Here is a 20,181-nt window from a genome sequence, read left to right on the forward strand (position 1 = left end):
CTCACACCAAACCTCTTCTAGTCAAAATTATATGATCTCTTAGTGAAATCTTTTCTGGAAGCAAGTAGGATCTTAAAGACAATCTCATGCAGAAGAAGGGATGCTAGCTCTACACTCTTAGAATCCTGGCTATGAGGACTAGGGACTGGAGATTCTAAGTGATGAGGGTTGGAAAGCAGTCTAGTCTCCATGGATCTTCAGAGGCTAACTCCAGAAGAAGAGAGAACCACATCTGCCTCAGCCAGTAGGGCATGAAGAGAATCATGGTTTCCCAATCCTGCTCAAGTTTCAGCAAAGTCTTCCCCAGAAGAGGTATCAGAGAATACGCGTACAGGAGACCCCCCACCCCCCAATGAAGCAGGAAAGCATCCAGTACTAATCTGCTGTGTGAACTCAGCCTGGAGCAGAACTGAGGGACTTTGTTGTTGAGATAAGAAGCAAGAAATCCACTTAGGGGATGCCCCACTCTCAGAAGATCTGTTGAGCTATGCCCATGTTCAGGGACCAATTGTGTGGATGCATTACCCTGCCCAGGCTGTCCGCTTGTCAGGCTGTTGTGCTTCCCCGCCAAGTATGTGGCCCTGTTATCATGCCACATCCTGACAGCTTTCTGACACAAGAGATATGGAGCCTGTGCCTCTGCTTGTTGACATAATACATCGTAACCTGATTGTTTGGATAAGAACAATTTGGTTTAATAGCCAACCTCTGAAAGTCTTTAGAGCATTCCAAATAGATCGCAGCTCAAGATTTAAGTGAAGAGAAGTCTCCTGTGTCTTATTTATTTTTACTTATTTTGACATTTGTATCCCACATTTTCCCAACATGACTGGATTCAAAGTGGCTTACAGTAAAAATCAGAGGACACAATACTGACAAAGTAGCATGCTTGGGCATGAAGGAACTGAATGATGATAGAGGCAATGGCTCAGATGACTAGAGCAAGGGTACAGAGTAGGGATGTTTGAATGGAAGAATTGACAGAAATGGTATATTGGTTCAGGACTGGATACAGTGAGTGAAGTAGGTGTTATGTTTTATCAGCGTGATAGAATGTCCTGAAAAAGAAGGCTTTCAGGTGTTTGCAAACACTCATAGATTTTAATTCTTTAGGTTGGGAGTTCCAGTTTTTTGTGCTTAAATAGGAGAAGCTGGACAAATATACTGATTTCTACGTCAGACCTAGACACATGGGGAAGTGGAGGATGAGATAGTTATGTGCTCCACTGGCGGCGTTGCACAGTGGTAGGTCGAATAAGTTGGTCATGTAATCTGGAGCCAGACCAAAGATGATCTTGTGGACCAGTGTGCATACCTTGAACAGAACTGTGGCTCTAATCTGGAGCCAGTGGAGATTTTGAAGTAGTGGTTTGACGCTTTCGTTTTGTGATTTCTTGTAAATCAGTCTGGTGGCCATGTTTTCGGCAGTTTGTAATCTGGTCAGTAGTTGTTCCCTACAACCTGTATAAACTCCACTGCAGTAGTCGACGTGCTAAGACCATTGCTTGGACCAACATGTGGAAGATCTCTTCGGAGGAAGTAGTCCCTTAATCTTCTGAGCTTCCACATTGTTTGGAACATTTTTGATATGATGATTGAAATCTGTTGTTCAAATGGTAATTTGCGGTCACAAAGTGACCAGAGACCTTGAGTGTGAAGCCCATCTACTTGAGCTCCCCAACCCAGGTTGGATGCATGTGCTGTCAACATCTTGTGCAAAGAAGGAATTTAGAATGGAAGTCCCATGGTCAAACTGGATTGAAACGTCTACCACAAAGACGACTGCCACAGAGCGGGAGTGACAGATATTACATCTGCTAAGTTCCCAGAGGCTCGACACCACTTGGAAGCTAGAGTCCACTGAGCCTTTCTGGCTCTGTTGGACTTGGAAGGGCAATGGCCTGTAACACCTCGGCCCTGGGTTCTGGAAGGAAGGCCTAGGCCTAAACTGTGTCTAGCAGGGCTTCTATAAACTCCAATTGATGAGTGGGAAGGAGATGAGACTTCAGGTAGTTTATGACAAAACCTGGGAGCTCCAATATCAAAATGGTTTACTGCATGGAATCCTGAGCTCCTTCTTTGGAAGTGTTCTTGACCAGCCAATTGTCTAGGCAGGGAAAGAAATGCACCCCCAGTCTGCATAGATACACTGTGACTATGGAAAGGCTTTTGGTAATGACTCAGGAAGCAAACGTGAGGTCAAAAGGCAAGCTGCAATACTGGTAGTAGTGTTTCCCTACTCAGAACCCAAGATACCACCTGTGACTGGGACATATCTTTATGTGGGTGTAAGCATTCTTTAAGTCCTGAGAGTATAGCCAGTCATTTGCCTGAATCATGGGAATCAAGGTGCCCAAGGAAAGCATATTGAACCTTTCTTTGAACCATATATTTATTCAGTGTCCTTAGGTCTAGGAAGGGGCAAAATATTCCCGTCTTCTGAGGCACCAGAAAATAGTTGGAATAGAATCTCTTCCCTTATTCCCCAGTGGTACAGGCTTGATCTCATGGGCCTAGAGAAGGGAAGAGAGTTCCTCTGCAAGCATGGTCCGGTGCCAAGAGCTGAAATTTGATGCTCTTGGTAGGCAATTTGGAGGAACCTGATGCCAGTTTAGGATGTAAATCCCCCCTCCCCCCCCCCCCCCAGGAATGGTTTGAGTCAGGCTAAGTGTGACTGGCATGGTCAACTAGACCGATATCTAGACTCAAGACGAGACTGCCGAGGGACAGATCCTGTTCTGGGCATCGGGGGAGCTTCCTCTTCGTGGGCTGGAGAGGAGCATTGCCCTCTTCCAAAACTGATGCCTGCCCCCATCAAGGAACTGGTGTTGGTGTACGGACGACAAAAGGGTGGGCTTTGACGATCGGTTGGGATGGAGCCATGGTTGGCATCAACACCTTTGAGGCCTTGTCATTATGCCAAGCCAAGATCTGCTCCAACTCCTCCTGGAGCACAGCTCAGAGCAGTTCCTCAGAGGCAGGCAACAATAAAGGTGAGCCGGTGTCAGACTGGTGACAACCTGCAAAGATGTCGAGTCGAACTGAAACGTACCAGCCTGAACTTATGCACCAATATGGCATGTCATTTTTCAAAGTGCAGTGATAAAACTCTCATATAAATCAGAATGATTTCTCACACATTATGTAGGGCACTGACATTCAAAGCTCATGCATATTTTCACAGAAGTTCAAAGGTTTACTATCTATGTGATAAAACTGCCAATATCTGCATTAAAAAAATATGCTGTGTTACTCTTCCTCTTGGTTTCTCCAAAAGATTACCTTTTCTGTGACAGGAATGCAGTGCACTGCAGCAAACAGTTTTGCTGAGCTTAATATAAAACTTGTATGTCTGTGGATATAGAAAGAAAATAATTAAGATGCACTAATACACATCAATTTCGACATCACAGAGACGATTTTAAAATTATTTTAGTTACAGAAATAGTGCCATGGATTGCAACAACAGTACAAGCATAAATTGACTGCATACATTACCTAATACTGACTGAGAGTTTAGTCTACTGAGAATCAAGAGGGAAAGGCACGACATGTGGAATTATGTAAGTATCCTCATGGTTTTGCTGGAAGCTATGTATGCACCCACACAGTTAACATTCACATAACAAGAGGGGCTCTAGACTGCAATCCTGAATCATGTCATCTTTTCCTCTCACTACTTGGCAGTAGTTTTGTCAAATTAACAAGTGGGTTAAGTTGGACAGGGGTGTGGGAAGGTTCCTGGTCAAATCTTGCTTACTTTCAGAATTAACTTTCTCTGATAGTTAAGCATAAAGGGAAGGCCGAGGTTCCCCACCCCACCCATTGCCTTTCACTGGACCATTTTGTGGAACATCTTTGGACCCAGATCTGCTCTGATGTGGTACCAAATGATTATCCATTGATGACAGTGGGCCAGTAGTTGGTCTTAGGCTGGAGACCGTGTCAAATTCAGAGTCTTGGGTTTCTCTAGCCTAGCTACAGATGCATTCTTCATCGGTCATGCTACATGTAAAGGCACATATCAAAGACATTTGTATCCTAGCAGCCAAGATGAATAACTTTTGCTGAGCTGACGCTGAAAAGACTACAGGGGGATGTCCTTGAGACAGCTCGCTTCTGGGCAAAACGTGCATGTCGGGCAGTAGAACCCCTGGGTCCGACAAAACTAAAGAAAATAAGATAAGTTCAAATATAATTTAAATTATGGGTTTGAATGAACAAGTGAAGACTATTTATAAATGAACCAGTGAAGATGTTGATGTTTGTATATATGGTTTTATGGCATCCACTTCAAGCTTTCTTGTATATTCCAGAATATCAAATTAAAGTTAACTAGGTATCACTGTTGTGCAATGACCAATACCCACTCACCTCCCTCCCCTCAACTCCCCTAGCAGTCTCAAGCCTGACCAAGTTGGAAATAAAAACTGAAGCCAGGTCCTCTAGCACAACTGAGGCACCAGGCCCACCCATAGCATTTACCTTTCAAAATACAAAGTTATTTCATGTGTTTTTCTGTGTTACTACATCACTGCACCCCCATATATGAAAGAAAATGCATGATAACAATGACATCGGAACAGTTCAGTGAAATAAAGTGTACTCCAATAGTGATTTCAGAAGTCATACCATCATAGCACACTGCTAAATTATAAAAACAGCTGATTTTAGAAACAGATACCATTTCCAGAAATCACAGATTTTGATGACCATTATAAGTTTTCATTTACTGTAAAGCAAATATGTTCACCTGTGGCAGTTGTTCATCAAGGCCAGCAGGCCAAATATTCCCATGTGGACGACATTTAACAGAGCCCAGTGCGGACACTGTCTAGTGCATACTGCTTTAAGAAAGTTCTAGCAGCGTCCCACAACACATGCATGGTGCCTTCCTGCCCGATGCACGAGTGCAGGTCCCGCAGTAAAATGACAACAGCTCCAAAGGGAGGTGGCAGGATATGTGAAAATACTTAGTCTGTTGTCCTCTGAGAACATCTGCCACAAGTGAGCATCTTCGCTTTCTCAGCGGACAAGCATATTAGAGGTATTCTCCTATTTTTAATTGAAGTTCCTTTCTTTTATGATTTTATGTAAATTTTATGTATTATTAACTGCTTTGATCTTTTCTAAGCTAAGGCTGTATATCCAGTCAAAAATAACAAACATGTGAGAATCCCTAGCTACCAGGCTAACCGAGAACAACAACGCTAGGACAATAGGGACGCAAAATGTCGAGGCCTAGAAGCCAATTAACCTGAAACTATACACAAACTGGCTGTGAAGGTACAGCCTGGAACAGAACAAAACTGGACCTAGGAGGGGGGAGTTGGATTCTAGACACCAAACAAACTCTGATCAAACTGGCTATCACGTCAAGTATCCTGCTCAAGGCAGTAGTGAGATGAGAACGTCACAGCTTTGCAAATCTCCTCAATGGAGGCTGTGGGACACCAATATAGCTATAGATCCAACATTATGAGCCATGACGTGACCCTCAAGATTCATCCCAGCCTGGGCATAAGCAAAATATATGCAATCCCCACTGCTTCTTGACACAAGGGATAGGGTTAAATGATCAGTATTCTCAATGGAGAAGGGTAGATAGTGGGGTTCCCCAGGGGTCTGTGCTGGGACCGCTGCTTTTTAACATTTATAAATGATCTAGAGATGGGAATAACTAGTGAGGTAATTAAATTTGCTAATGACACAAATGTTATTCAAAGTTGTTAAATCCAAGAGGATTGTGAAAAATTGCAAGAGGACCTTATGAGACTGGGCATCCAAATGGCAGATATTTAATATGAGCAAATGCAAAGTGGTGCATGTGGGAAAGAGGAACCCAAACTATAGCTATATGAAGCAAGGTTTCACAATAGGAGTCACTGTCCAGGAAAAGCATCTAGGTGACACAGATGATATATTGAAATCCTCAGTTCAGTGTGCAGCATCGGCTAAAAAAACAAATAAAATGTTAGGAATCATTAGGAAAGGAATGGAAAACAAAAATGAGAATGTTATAATGTCTTTGTATCGCTCCATGGTGCGACTGCACCTTGAATACTGTGTGCAATTCTGGTCAGCGCATCTCAGGAAAGATACAGAGAAGGGCAACAAAAATGATGAAGGGGATGGGACAACCTTCCTATGAGGAAAGGCTAAAGTGGCTAGGGCTGTTCAGCTTGGAGAAGAGTTGGCTGAGGGGCAATATGATAAACGTCTATAAAATACCGAGTGGAGTGGAACGGGTAGATGTGAATCGTTTGTTTACTCTTTCCAAAAATACTAGGATTAGGGGGCACGAATTGAAGCTGCTAAGCAATAAATTTAAAACAACTGGGGAAACTATTTCTCCACTCGTGTAATTAAACTCTGGAATTCGTTACCAGAGAATGTGGTAAAAGCAGTTAGCTTAGCAGGGTTTTAAAAGGGTTTGGATAATTTCCTAAAAGTCCATAAGCCATTATTAAGATGGATGAGAAACTCCACTGAATATTTCTAGGATAAGCAGCATATCTGTTTTACTGTTATGGGATCTTGCTAGGCACTTGTGACCTGGACTGGCCACTGTTGGAAACAGAATACTGGGCTTGATGGATCTTCAGTCTGTCCCAGTATGGCAATACTTATGTTCTTATCCTGTATCCACTGCTTGTTCTCATTCATACCAACAACCAGGTTACGATGTACTATGTGAACAATTTGGTTCAGCAGCCAATCTCTGAAAGCTTTCTAGTTCTTCATTAGTGCATCCTTCAGGATAGGGTGTAATGGAACCATGACGCCTTCTTTGGAAGGAGATTGATAGCCCAAGACCGATAAGCATCTCAGCCCTGGGCTCCTCCTCTGTTTCCAACTTAAATGGGATGGCAGAAGCCATCTCCTTACCAAATCTGGTAAAGAGACCCTCAGATGGGGATTTATGTCTCTCTTGTGGCAGGGAGAAGTCAGAAAGGATACCATAGGACTCCTCCTCTGAGGAAATGTGGATCCTCCTCCGACTCCTATAAATGCTCCAGAGTACTCCTTGAAGTACTCTGGATGGACTCAGTGAGTCTGTACCTGCTCAAGCTCAATGCGAACTTGCCCACACCCTGAAGGGCACAAAGGTACAGCCTTACTCTCAGACTCCAGGGAAGCTTCCTCTCTTAACATCAAGAGTAGACCCACATGGATCGATGTTGACACTCCGTGGGGTGTCAAAGACAGCTCCACATAAACTGACTGGGTTTCAGGAAAGAGTTGAAGTTGAGCTGCAGATGGTACAAGTGCCCTCAATGCTTGAGCAGTGTGGACCTGAAACATCTGTGCCAGCTTCTCCTTGAGCACGGCCCGGTACCATTCATTGAAGTTAGCCATCGGTAAAGGCTTGGGGGGCCGGTTCAGGAACAGCCTGGGGAACAGTTGGTGTTGAACCAGAAGCAGAGACCTAGCTGCCTGGAGACCACTGCATCAGTACCTCCACCAAGGATGGAGAGCGGTCCTCTTAGCACTGACGCCTCTTGGGTGCCTGCAATGCTGATGCCCCAGAGTTCCCTGCACCCTGCTTTGAAGACGGCTGATACCCATGCGGATGATGTCGAATCCATGCACATTCTCGGTGTCGGGTTTGATGCTGACCAGTACTGGGGCTTACTAACAGCGCTCAAAGTCGAGGGAGGTGACGACCTTCTCGAAGTCGGTACACTCCTAGTGGTAGAAGCAGTCTAGGCAGCCATCAAGGTCGATGCTTCCAGTGCCTATGCTGTTGTACCAGCCTTCGAGCACCAAAACGTTTCTCCTACTGGACCTGATATGCTCTCTGTGTTCTTAGCTGCATTTGCAAACAAAGAACAAGAATCAGCCTTATGGTCAGGTCCTAAGCACCCAATGCACCAACTGTGCAGGCCCACGATAGAAATCACCCTATTACATTGCATGCACTTTTTGAAGCCAATGGGGATGTTCAACATTAAAAAAAAGAAAAAGAACTGCAGCTAAATTAAACTCTTCAATTTTGAGATAAAAAAGGGTCTAGACTGAAATTGAGGCTGGTGCTCAGACCTCAGCAGGCCTAAAGAGTCACGACAAAAATAAAGAAAATTTTAAGGGCCAAAAACATTCAGAAAATCACAAGAAAGGGAACTAAAATATGAGGTAAATAAGGAAAAAAAATTATATACCTGCACGGGAAGGCACTCCAAAAACAGCATTGAAAGGAGACAGAAAAAAATGCAACAACCTTGCTCCATGGAAAATAAGAGACTGAAGAAACAAAGCTCACGCACTGGATGGGAAGGCGCCCGCGCAAGCGTGGTGGGACACTGCTAGAATTCTTTAAACGCAATACATGCTAGGCAGCATCCGCACCAGGCTCCATCAGATGACATCACTCACATATACAGTACCTCTGGCCTGCTTGTCCTTGAAGAATATTTTTTATTAAAAAACACACACACACAACATCCCCACTTTAAATGACCTTATTGCAAGTTACCTCACACTGATGACAATCTTAAGCATGTTAGCATACATGCAGTTCTTGATCATGAAAACCAAGTTCACTTTCTGATAATTACTCATTTCCTCCTGCCAGCTAATTTGCAGTATACTCTGTTTAAATTTCATGCAACATATCAAAATACTTACAATGGATCATTAAGCTCAAACTGTACTGAAGAAGGCGGCCTCTTTGGTGATTGCCAAAATAAACCTAGTAGTTGGAGAAACATTTACAAAGTTAATACCTAATAAAAATGCTAAGTGACTTTTCCTACATTTTTAGGTTATAAAAATGTTTAACATTCCTAAGACAAAAACTGCAACGACAAAAAAGGAAAGAAATGAAAGCAAAGTTGCTTATCTGAAACATAACGTTCATTGAGAACTGGAAGATATCAGTTCTCAGAAGTGGATGATGTCACTGCATGAAGCCTGGACTGGAGAAACCTGAAGCAGAAAACTAAGCAGTATGGTTTTACCAGAGGTAGATCCTGTCAGACAAGTCTAATTTCTTTGACTGGATGACCAGAGAGCTGGATAGAGGGTGCATGCTAGATGTGGTGTATTTAGATTTCAGCAAAGCCTTTGAAACGGCCCCACAGAAGTGACTCATAGATAATCCAAGCAGCCTTTGCACAAGCCCTAAAACGACTGGGTTAAAACTGGTTGAGTGGGAGGTGACAAAGGGTAATGTTAAAATGGAGTTCACTCTAAGCATTACCAGTGGTGTAACACAGGATTGGCTCTTGGTCTAGTTCTTTAAAGTTTATATAAGTAGTATCATGGAGGGGATTTTTGGTAAGGTTTGCCTCTTTGCAGATGATAAAATCTCCAATAGGGTAAAGAGGTGATCATCATAAGGGGGGATCTAATGAAATGAAGAATGATCTATGAATTAGCAGCTAAAATTTAATGCTAAAAAATGAAGGGTCATGCATTTCAGCTGCAAAAACCCAAGACAGCAGCACAGCATAGGGCGTGAAGTACATCTGTGAATGAAACAACACAATTGTGGGTTTTATCTGATGATCTAAAGAGATCAAACAGGTAGAGAAGTGATGGCAAGTGTCAGATGAATGCTTGGCTACAAGTAGAAAAGAAATGGCCAGCAGGAAAAAGGAGGTATCATGCCTCTGTATAAGTCTATGGTGAGACCTAAGTACTGTGTATAATTTTGTTGACTGCACTATCAAAAAGATATAAACAGAATGGTGTTGGTCCCCCCTCCGAAGGGACACCACCTTGTAGTGGTGGAGGGGCTTCTGTGTTTCAATGACTCAGAGGGCTATGCTGAAGGGCTACCCATTTCAGACAGGCCTCTGAGGAGAAACCAGACAAGAGTGTCCCAAACTGGGAGAGTGGTGAGATGGTGACCTGGAGTTCGTATGTCCAACGGCCCAGCTGCCCTCTGAGGTTTTGTCTTCTTTATGTAAATTTCCTCTCTGCAATTGCATTTTCCTTAACTGAGAGAAAGGGAACAACCGGTGGTCCACCGAAAGGCCAGCGTTTTGTCCCCTGAGCAGCAAGTGCGGGACCACTGCACATCGAACTGCCCACAGATGAAAGGGTTGGCGAGTCCTTTGATTAGCGCCGGCGAAGGAGCGTCGATGCTTTTGGACCTGGAAAAACAACTCCATTGCTCCCGAATTATTCAACCACCATGTCCAAAGGAGTGGAGGAGTTAGAGGCATATGCTGAAACGGAGGACGTTTACAGCAGAACCCGAATCGGCGGAACCACTCCTAAACACCTCAAGAGAAATCATCTTGGAGTTTTTGGCTTCCGTGGAGGTTACATTGAGTACCATCTGGAAGGCGCTTCGGGACCTAACGGTGGTAGTAAATAACTGTTTCAGATATGATCTTATTGGAGAGTTGCATGGATAATTTGACTGAACCCGCTGAGAGTGAAAAAATTGATATGACAGATGAAGTTCTATACAAGCAAGAAATGGTTATGATCTTGAAAATGATAATGGACCAGAAACTTTGAATAATAAGATGGATGTTTTTGTGGATGATTAATGTCGACATTATTGTTTTTCCCAGAGTTCCAGGTATGACTTCTAAAGTTTTCCTCAGAAATATTTCCTTAATTGTTACTTTGAAAGGAGTGAAGCCTGTGAAAACTGGGATTGCTTTAATCAGTGGGATTTGAATTAGAGACTTGAGTATATGTATCATTTAAATAATTTCTGGTTTTTAAAAGAGAGAGAATGTAATCAGATGTATTATTTCTAACTAAAACCTGGATAATACGTATGTTCTCAATGAAATGAATTGACTATACGCCGTATTTGGTCTTGAGGAAGCCAACCAGATGATCAATGTGGAATAATGAATTAGATGAGTAATATCTGGGGATAATCAGGTTAATACCATGTTTTCCTTTTTCTGTTTAATTGATCTCCTTGTCTTATTTCACTCTCCCTATTTTTCTTCACTTTGTGGTCTAAGAAAGAGAAAGATTGTATATAATCCATATATCTAGTTGGGATTGTTTTCTTCTTATATTGTATTAATGTGCAATCATCTCTGTATTACTGTTTGCAAGTGACCCTTGTAAAATGAAAAATTATAAATAAATAAAAGAATGGAGTTGGTCCAGAGGGCAACTATTAAAATAGTCAGTAGTCATCATAAAGCAACAAGATCACAGACTTAAACATTTCAATAAGGATGCTTTGGATGGAGAAGGGAAATATAAAAGACAATAACTTTGTGGTATAAATGAACATGATATACACCTCTTTCAATTGAAAGGAAGCTCCGAAACAAGGGGGAACAGGATGAAGGTGAAAGGTAACAGAATGAAGAGTAAATCTAAGGAAATATTTCTAAACTGAAGTGTTGCGGATGTTGCGGAGGTGGTGGTAGAATTGAGGCAATTATCTGAATTCAAAAAAGCATGAGACAAGCACAGAGAATCTCTCTAAGGGAAAGGAAGGAACTGTAGCAATTTAGTAGCTAGTATGGATGGTCAAAATTGATAGGCCAGAATGTCTCATCAGCCATCATTTTCTGGGCTTCTTTCTTGAAGCAGTAATGAGATATGAAAGTGTGAACAGAATACTATAATGCCTCTGTATCGCTCCTTGGTGCGACTACACCTCAAGTATTGTGTGCAATTCAGGTCACCGTATCTTAAAGATATAGCAGAATTAGAAGAGCTTCAAAGAAGGGTGCCTAAAATGATTAAGGGAATGGAACTCCTCTCATATGAAGAAAGGCTTAAAAGGTTAGGACTTTTCAGCTTGGAAGAGAGACAGTTGAGGGGGGATACAATAGAGGTCTACAAAATACGTGGAGGGGCATAATCGAACGGGGTGCCCAAGTTTTCCTGAGGGCGTCCTCGCAGGACGTCCCTGCGAAGGGGTGGGGAAACCCGTATTATCGAAACAAGATGGCCGGTCATCTTTCCTTTTGATAATATTGTTGGGGATGCCCAAATCTCAACATTTAGGTCGACCTTAGAGATGGTCGTCTTCGGTTTTCGGCGATAATGGAAACCGAGGACGCCCATCTCAGAAACGACCAAATCCAAGCCCTTTGGTCATGGGAGGAGCCAGCATTCGTAGTGTACTGGTCCCCCTGACATGCCAGGACACCAACTGGGCACCCTAGGGGCCACTGCAGTGGACTTCAGAAATTGCTCCCAGGTGCATAGCTCCTTTACCTTGGGTGCTGAGCCCCCCAAAACCCATTCTCCACAACTGTAACACTACCATAGCCCTAAAGGGTGAAGGGGGGCACTTACATGTGGGTACAGTGGGTTTCTGGTGGGTTTTGAAGGGCTCACATTTACCACCACAAGTATAACAGGTAGGGGGAGGATGGGCCTGGGTCAGCCTGCCTGAAGTGCACTGCAGTACCCACTAAAACTGCTCCAGGGACCTGAATACTGCTGTCAGGGAGCTGGGTATGACATTTGAGGCTGGCAAAAAATATTTTTAAAGTTTTTTTTAGGGTGGGAGGGGGTTAGTGACCACTGGGGGAGTAAGGGGAGGTCATCCGGTCAGTTTGGGCACCTTTTTGAGGTTTGGTCGCAAGAAAAAATGGACCAAGTAAAGTTGGCCAAGTGCTCGTCAGGGACGCCCTTCTTTTTTCCATTATCAGCCGAGGACGCCCATGTGTTAAGCATGCCCCAGTCCCGCCTTCGCTATGCTTCCGACACGCCCCTGGGAACTTTGGTTGTCCCCGCGACGGAAAGCAGTTAAGGACGCCCAAAATCGGCTTTGTCGATTATGTCGATACTCGAGGAAGTTACAAGGTACTACTTTTAAAACTAACAGGAGGAAATATTTTTTCACTCAACAAACAGTTAAGTTCTAGAGCTCATTGCCATAGGATGTGGTATCAGTTAGTGTATCTATCTGGATTTAAAAAAAAAAAAGTTTGGACAAGTTCCTGGAGGAAAAGTCCATAGTCTGATACTGAGATAGACATGGGGAAGTCACTGCTTATCCCTGGGGTTAGTAGCATGAATCTTGATACTATTTGGGATTCTGTCAAATACTTGTGACCTAAATTGGCCACTGCTGGAAGCAGGATACTGGGCTAGATGGATCATTGGTCTGACCCACTATGGCTATTCTTATGTTCTAATGTCATCCCTGTCCGGTCCCTCATGTTCGGTAGGCCCTGAGGTAGGGCCCCTCACCCTCTATAGGGCATCTGCAAAATCCTTTGCGAGGGGGAGGGTTCCTCCAGTAACTGTTTATGCTCTTTCTTCCCTGCAGGCGGCTCCTGGCTGATGCCTACACTATTCCCCTGCCCTCTGGTCTGCTGAACACAGAGTAAACTCTAGTCTTTGCTATAAAGACAAGGGCACCTGCTGCTTACTACCTGACTGATTGCTATTGTGAGAGAACAGGCATGTGTATAACAGTTCCTTTCCTTCCTCATATATATATCCCCCATAGTTGTATTTAGTTTGTTTTCCCTTCCCTCCCCTCCAATATCCACCGTTGCTGTAAACATGTAGATTTGAAGCAGCAGTTTGTTAGTTGTGGGCAGGGAAGCATGCAGAACAGAGTGAACTATAGTATGGTACCAGCTGCATGACTAGTGCGAGACAACACACCATAACTTTGAGGAGCTCTAGCCAATCTGCTAAAAGAGTGTGGGGGGGGGGGGGGCTGCAGGGTGAAGGGGGGTTATGGGTCTGGTCTCCTCTTGCAAGCTGTCACAACAGACAGGGAAATGCTTAGAGTAGGGAAATTGTGGCCGACATCAGTAGATGTAGCCCTCCACCTGGGGCCAGCAGTGCAAATATCTACCCTAGGATTTTTGGCAAGGGACATCTGTGATGGGAACTTGGTTCCAGCCTCCAGCAAGGAGCTGGACTGGGAGACCAGCATGCTAGGTTTGCCCCAAAGTTAATGTCAGAGACCATGCAGTCCCATCAACCCAGCTTTCTCTCAGACCAGATATCTGTTGGCATCATTGGTATAGGATAGTAACATAACATAGTAGATGACGGCAGAAAAAAAGATCTGGATGGTCCATCCAGTCTGCCCAACAAGATAAACTCATATCTGCTACTTTTTGGGTATACCTTACCTTGATTTGTATCTGCCATTTTCAGGGCACAGACCATAGAAGTCTGCCCAGCACTAAACCCGCCTCCCACCACCGGCTCCGCCACCCAATCTTGGCTAAGCTTCTGAGGATCCATTCCTTCTGAACAGGATTCCTTTATGTTTATCCCATGCATGTTTGAATTCCGTTACCGTTTTCATCTCCACCACCTCCCGCGGGAGGGCATTCCAAGTATCCACTCTCCGTGAAAAAATACTTCCTGACATTTTTCTTGAGTCTGCCCCCCTTCAATCTCATTTCATGTCCTCTAGTTCTACCGCCTTCCCATCTACGGAAAAGGTTCATTTGCGGATTTATACTTTTCAAATATTTGAACGTCTGTATCATATCACTCTTTTCTCCTTTCCTCCAGGGTATAGATGTTCAGGTCAGCAAGTCTCTCCTGATATGTCTTGTAACGCAAATCCCATACCATTCTTGTAGCTTTTCTTTGCACCGCTTCAATTCTTTTTACATACTTAGCAAGATTGTGAACCCCCAGGGGACAGATGGCTACAGAGTGCAATGGTGATGCAGGGGGGCAGTCTGCTCCATACTGTGACCCACAATGCTGTTTCTATGATCTGCTTTGTATTCTCATGTTTAGGTAACTGTATCTATATTAGGAGATAATCTCCTTTGTTCATTTCAGCTTCAAAACCTTCCCTTAATCCCCAAAGAGACACTGGCTGAGCTCATGACTCTCCAGAGCTGAGTCCAGAGGCCAGATATTGCCCTGCCAGGTCCTGGGAGCAGGCTGGCCCCTCAGCTGGAAAGGAGCTGGGCCAGGAATCTGTCAGAGAGACATGTTCATGCACCGGCCACATTCCCTGCACATGTCTCTCAGACAGTTGTCTTGGCCATCTCCTCGCCAACTGAGAGGTCAGCCTGGCCACAAGACCTGGCAAGGCAACATGTTATGTTATGCATTGCTTCTAGCCCGCATATACCTGAACAGTTCAATGCGGGTTACAATACACCAACATACTGACAAAGATAGGTCAGGAATTACACATTGCACAATAATTTAAATTGCTTAATTGGGTCAAAAAAATATCTGGTCTCATAAGTCAGCTCAGGTACAGCTGTACTCCCAGATGCCATAATCTGGGAGAAGGAAGTGGAAAGGGAGACTGGAGTCCAGTATGTTCCCCCCCCCCCCCCCCGGAACTAGGTAGCAGCTTGCATAGACCTTACATGTGTGTCAAGTGCTGTGGTGGGCAACTTTAGTTCCACCTTTATCGCTAGTTGTGGCAGGCCCTAAGACATTTGCTGTCAACTAATTTTTGCCTACTAGAGGCACAGTATGATGGTCTGGTGTGTGGCTTGTTGCTTAAATGACAGACAAATCTAAAATCACTCCTAAACTAAATTTAAAATAGGAAGGTTAACATCTCTAAAACAAAAATTGGAAGCTGATTTTGTTTCATCAAAAGAAAATAACCAGAGAATTTGAGTTTTTGCCACAATCAGAGATAAATCATTAGCAGTCATCCAGGCTCGAACTGTTTTTATATGAAGTTCCATGAATTGAAAACATTCCTCAATCCTATCAGGTACAGAAAAAAAAGAACTAAGTCATTTAAATGCAAACGATAACGAATACCAAGATTAAAAGTCTACATACTGGAAACATAAAAAGGAACAACAAAGCAGATAAAAAGGAACCTTGTGGTACCCCCAAAACCAAGGCCATCCAGTCTGATTTAGAATAGAAACAAAAAAAATCCTTGCAATTCACGCTCATCTAAAAAAGATTGTAAACCAAGGTAACACCTTGCCCGATATAAATGAATTTAAAGAATTCAGTAATATAGCATGATTCAAAGTATCAAAAGGAACTGCTTCATCTAGCGAAACTAGAAAAAAAAAAAAAAACCAAACCCTTTTCATGGAGAATTGATCACCTGTGTGAATCCTAGTGTTGCCACCATGACCATGAAGACAGCTATGGTGGTGGTACCTGGGATTTCAATATGTAGATCGAAGTCTCCTATGATCACCAAGCTAGGGTAATTCATGGTCATCTGTGTTCTCAGATCAAGGAGTTCTTGCACATATCATGTATTATGAGGTGATCAGTATACCATGAGCAGACAGATTGGTTTCTCTTTTAGCTGGATTCCAATTCATTTAGCTAGGGAATGGCAATTCTGTGCAGCTTGATTGTATCCCGAATCAGGGCTGGTGCCCCTCCACTCTGTCTTCCTGGTCTTGATTGATGTTGGATGAAGAAATCTGTTGGGCATCGTTCATCCAGTGGAAACCTCCCCCCCCCCCCCCCAAAGATGTCATGGATCACTGAGGATTTCTTAGCAGCTGATCTATAGTTCCAAAGGGTAATCTGAGGGTGCTGGAGGTAGCTTTGGTATAGTGGTGAGGTGATCATTTAAGTACTGTTAGGTAGATATTTGACCTCTTGCACTTTTATCTTCTCTTTGGTTGGTTGGGATTATAGTTCCTCTTCCACACACCACTGGGATCCCCCAAGGTGTCTCGGTTTGCTGGGCCAAGGCCCATTCTTTACGTCAAATTTGTCAAATTGTAGCACTACTACAGTCCTAAAAGATTCTGTGGATCAGCAACCTTAGGATGCAGTAAAGCAAGTTTTACCAGTTGGCACTGTAGGATTAAAGGTTAAGTCAAGTCTGAAAGAATACACTTTTTAAATACTTCAAACGAGCTGAGACTAGCAGCCAAGGCTGTTCATACAAGAAAGGAGTAACATGTGCATTTGCTTTAACTCCATAAAGCAGAAGAACTGTAGTATTCTGTATAATTTGTAAACTCTGATAATTTGGACAGCTTACTAACAAGGCATTACAATAGTTCAATCTATTAATCGCCAAGCTATGAAGTAATATCTTTAATGCAGTAGTTTCCAAAAGATGCCTTATTGAGCAAACTTTTTCTGCTCACTCAGCTCAGTTATTGCAGCAAATGCCTCAACTGGAGGCTATGCACCAAGGCTGCAGCTGGAACCCTGCAATTATAGGCACTCCTCATTCAGGGGCTGTGAACACTGATTCCCCAGGGTGGCTACTGATGTTGTAAAAGCAAAGATCTGACTCCATAATCAAAACCAGGTTCTCCGTAAGGCAGTGAAGAGCAGGAAAAAGTTTATGAAACATGGTACTTACTTCCATCTTTTAATCGTGTATCAAGTGGGAAAGAATGTAGAAGCTGAAGAGCCTGGGAAAGGAAAAGCTGAGTGAAATATTTTTACATATACATTAACATTTTAACAGTTCATGACCCTTTCACACCTCAAAACATTAAAACTAGGCTTGGTTTTCTTTAGTAGGATGTGAAAACTAAGCCTGTTTGTCGCTATTCTACATGCTGTTTTAGATTCTTTAACTTGTAATTTTTCAATTTGTACTTTGTATTTCTTATCTTTTCATTACTTTTTAGTCTTTCATTTTTTTTTAGGCTGCGTTTCAATCAAAATTTGTAATCGCGATTAAAGATACATTATTTTTTGCCCCCACTGCAGCTCCTTGTGACTCTGGGTAATGGAGGGTTAAGTGACTTGCCCACAGTCAGAAGGAGCTGCAGTAAGAACAAAGGTAAACATACCTTTAATCTCATGATTAATCACAATTAAAAATTTTATCAAAATGTAGCCCTAAACCCACTGCTACCTAAATAACGCTTCTTTAGCTTAATATAGATAGTACTAAAAATCAAATACAAATTGAGCAAAGCACAGCAGTGTTTTGTCAACATAATATAAAATGTGAGCAATGTTTTTAGGTTTTCAGGAAACATGTTTGAGGTGGTAGTTTCAAAATAATTCAGTTATCCTTCTTTGGTTTGTGTCGGTTGTATTACCTTGGGACAGATTTATCAAGACATGATTTATGTAATGTTACATATGCCCTGGTGAATTCTAAGTTGGATTTACTGCAGCATGTTATATCCCTACAGAGTTGTCTAAAAGCTTATCCAGAACATGGTGGTAAGACTGTTGATAGGGTGGAGTGCATGATTTGGTGCAGGAGATAATGGTGATGGGGCCGCTTGATAACAGTGATCATAATATGATCAGATTTGATATTAGCTTTGGAGTAAGTATACATAGGATATCCAATACGTTAGCATTTAACTTTCAAAATGGAGACTATGATAAAATGAGAAGAACAGTGAAAACAAACTTAGAGGAGCGGATGCGAGGGTCAAAAATTTACATCAGGCGTGGATGCTGTTCAAAAACACCATCTTGGAAGCCCAGGCCAAATACATTCCGTGTATTAAAAAAGGAGGGAGGAAGACCAAACGACAGCCGGCATGGTTAAAAAGTGAGGTGAAGAAAGCTATTAGAGCTAAAAGAAAATCCTTCAGAAAATGGAAGGAACTGACTGAAAATAATAAGAAACAGCATAAGGAATGTCAAGTCAAATGCAAAGTGCTGATAAGGAAGGAAAAGAGCGACACTAAAAAAAAGATTACGTTGGATGGAAAAACACATAGTAAAATTTTTTTTAGGTATGTTCAAAGCAAGAAGCCAGCAAAAGAATCGGTTGGACCGCTAGATGACCGAGGGGTAAAAGGGGCGATCAGGGAAGACAAAGCGGTAGTGGAGAGATTAAATGAATTCTTTGCTTCGGTCTTCACCGAAGCTATGAGCCACAGGGAGACACACAAATGCTTGATTTGGTTGATAGAGAAGCAGAAGAGATCCTTTTGAATGGCAGTGTAATGAAATTGAAGGGAGAAACTCTTTTGTAAATGGTTGTGGGAGTGCCAGCCTCCCAGCACAGTGTCTACAAGGGCAAGTGGCAGTAGGACCCTCTTCCTCATTTACAACTGCAGTGTTTGTTTATGACATGCCAAAGGGCATGCAGAGTGCTGATATCCTCTTGGGGGGAGGGGGGGTGAACCAGTGCACACATACTGTGGGATGTTTAGTCCTGATGAACACATGCAGGAAGTTTGTCACATTAAGCAGATGCCATGCAAAACAGTATCTCTTGCCCTTCAAAGAGACATGCCTCTCACAAAAATGCAGGCCTCAAGCAGCAGTGCAAAAACATGATCCCTGCACACAAGTAAATGAATACTAGTAGATTACATTGAACCTTTGCCACAAGACAACAAAAAACGATATGGGGTCACTGCAATGGTTCCAGTGGTCATTTGTGACCAGAAGAGCACCACCATAAGCCCTGACAATCATGATGAATGGGGTACCACGAGAAATTTGCCGCGACAATGGAAGTCACTTCATCAGGCAGACCGTGTAACAGTGGGCTGCTGAACTTGAAGTAATCTGGATCTTCCATATTGCCTAGCATCCCAGAGCTTCAGGACTGACAGTGCATAAACAGACTGAAAAAAGAGGGTACGTGCAAGAATATACCCTCTTGTATTCTGAAAGACTGGGTCAGAGCAAACCCACAAGTGGCACCCAATCTGAAAAATCACCCACTTGGGGGAGGCACACCTTGTTTTAAATACATGGGTTTACTGTCCTCAGAGCCTGAAGTCGAGGCTCTGGAGATAGAGGTAATGCCTGGTTGAGGCAGACCACCTACCTCTCTTGGAAAATACTGACTGTTTGCACTATGTTGCCAAAGAAACTAAACTAGATAGGGGCAGGAAGGGACCATGCCTGTAGGGATAGTTTCATGCAGCAACAATGCATACACCTTCCGAGCAGGGAAAGATGGACACTTAGATGCACACCACATGAGAGGGTTGGTACAGAACACTTTAGGGCAAGCATGTCAAGTGACAGGGGGAACACAAGTGATCTGTTGTACACTGAAAATCATGTGCACGGTTGCAGTGAGAGTTTCTATGCCAGAGAAATATGTTGAGGGAGGAAAGGTAACAGTGTATACTTTAAAGAAACAAAAGTAATGGGGAGAAATCAGTGCTGTGGGAGAAGGCGATACTTCCTTGGTGATTTGTCAGATACTGCTGTTTATGTTTCTGCCTACAGGTCATCACTCTCCTGTGGAAGATGAAGGCCTTCCTCCAAGTCTGCAGTTTGAGCCTCCTGACAAGCAGCGCCATGATAGCGTGAACTGGCAAAACCCTCCACAAGTTGTATGGTGCCACTGCAGAAGTGATCAACCAAACTTAAAGCAGGGAGTGGGGGTCAGGGACTAGGTTA

The 20,181-nt window shown here is 43.1% G+C and overlaps 1 protein-coding gene across 2 annotated transcripts in view; it reads right to left on the reverse strand.

Annotated features, from left to right (window-relative positions):
• Positions 1–20,181, reverse strand: part of UBA6 (ubiquitin like modifier activating enzyme 6) — a 262,135-nt gene that overhangs the window by 56,644 nt on the left and 185,310 nt on the right. For both annotated transcript variants that reach the window (XM_030190526.1, XM_030190525.1), the window contains 3 exons: positions 17,201–17,252; positions 8,629–8,692; positions 3,283–3,352 (listed from right to left, as the gene is read on the reverse strand). In XM_030190526.1, coding sequence (XP_030046386.1) covers positions 3,283–3,352; positions 8,629–8,692; positions 17,201–17,252 — 186 coding nt within the window. The remainder of the gene's footprint in view (positions 1–3,282; positions 3,353–8,628; positions 8,693–17,200; positions 17,253–20,181) is intronic.

This window comes from Microcaecilia unicolor, chromosome 2, assembly GCF_901765095.1.
Source record: "Microcaecilia unicolor chromosome 2, aMicUni1.1, whole genome shotgun sequence".
NCBI classification, from domain to species: domain Eukaryota; kingdom Metazoa; phylum Chordata; class Amphibia; order Gymnophiona; family Siphonopidae; genus Microcaecilia; species Microcaecilia unicolor.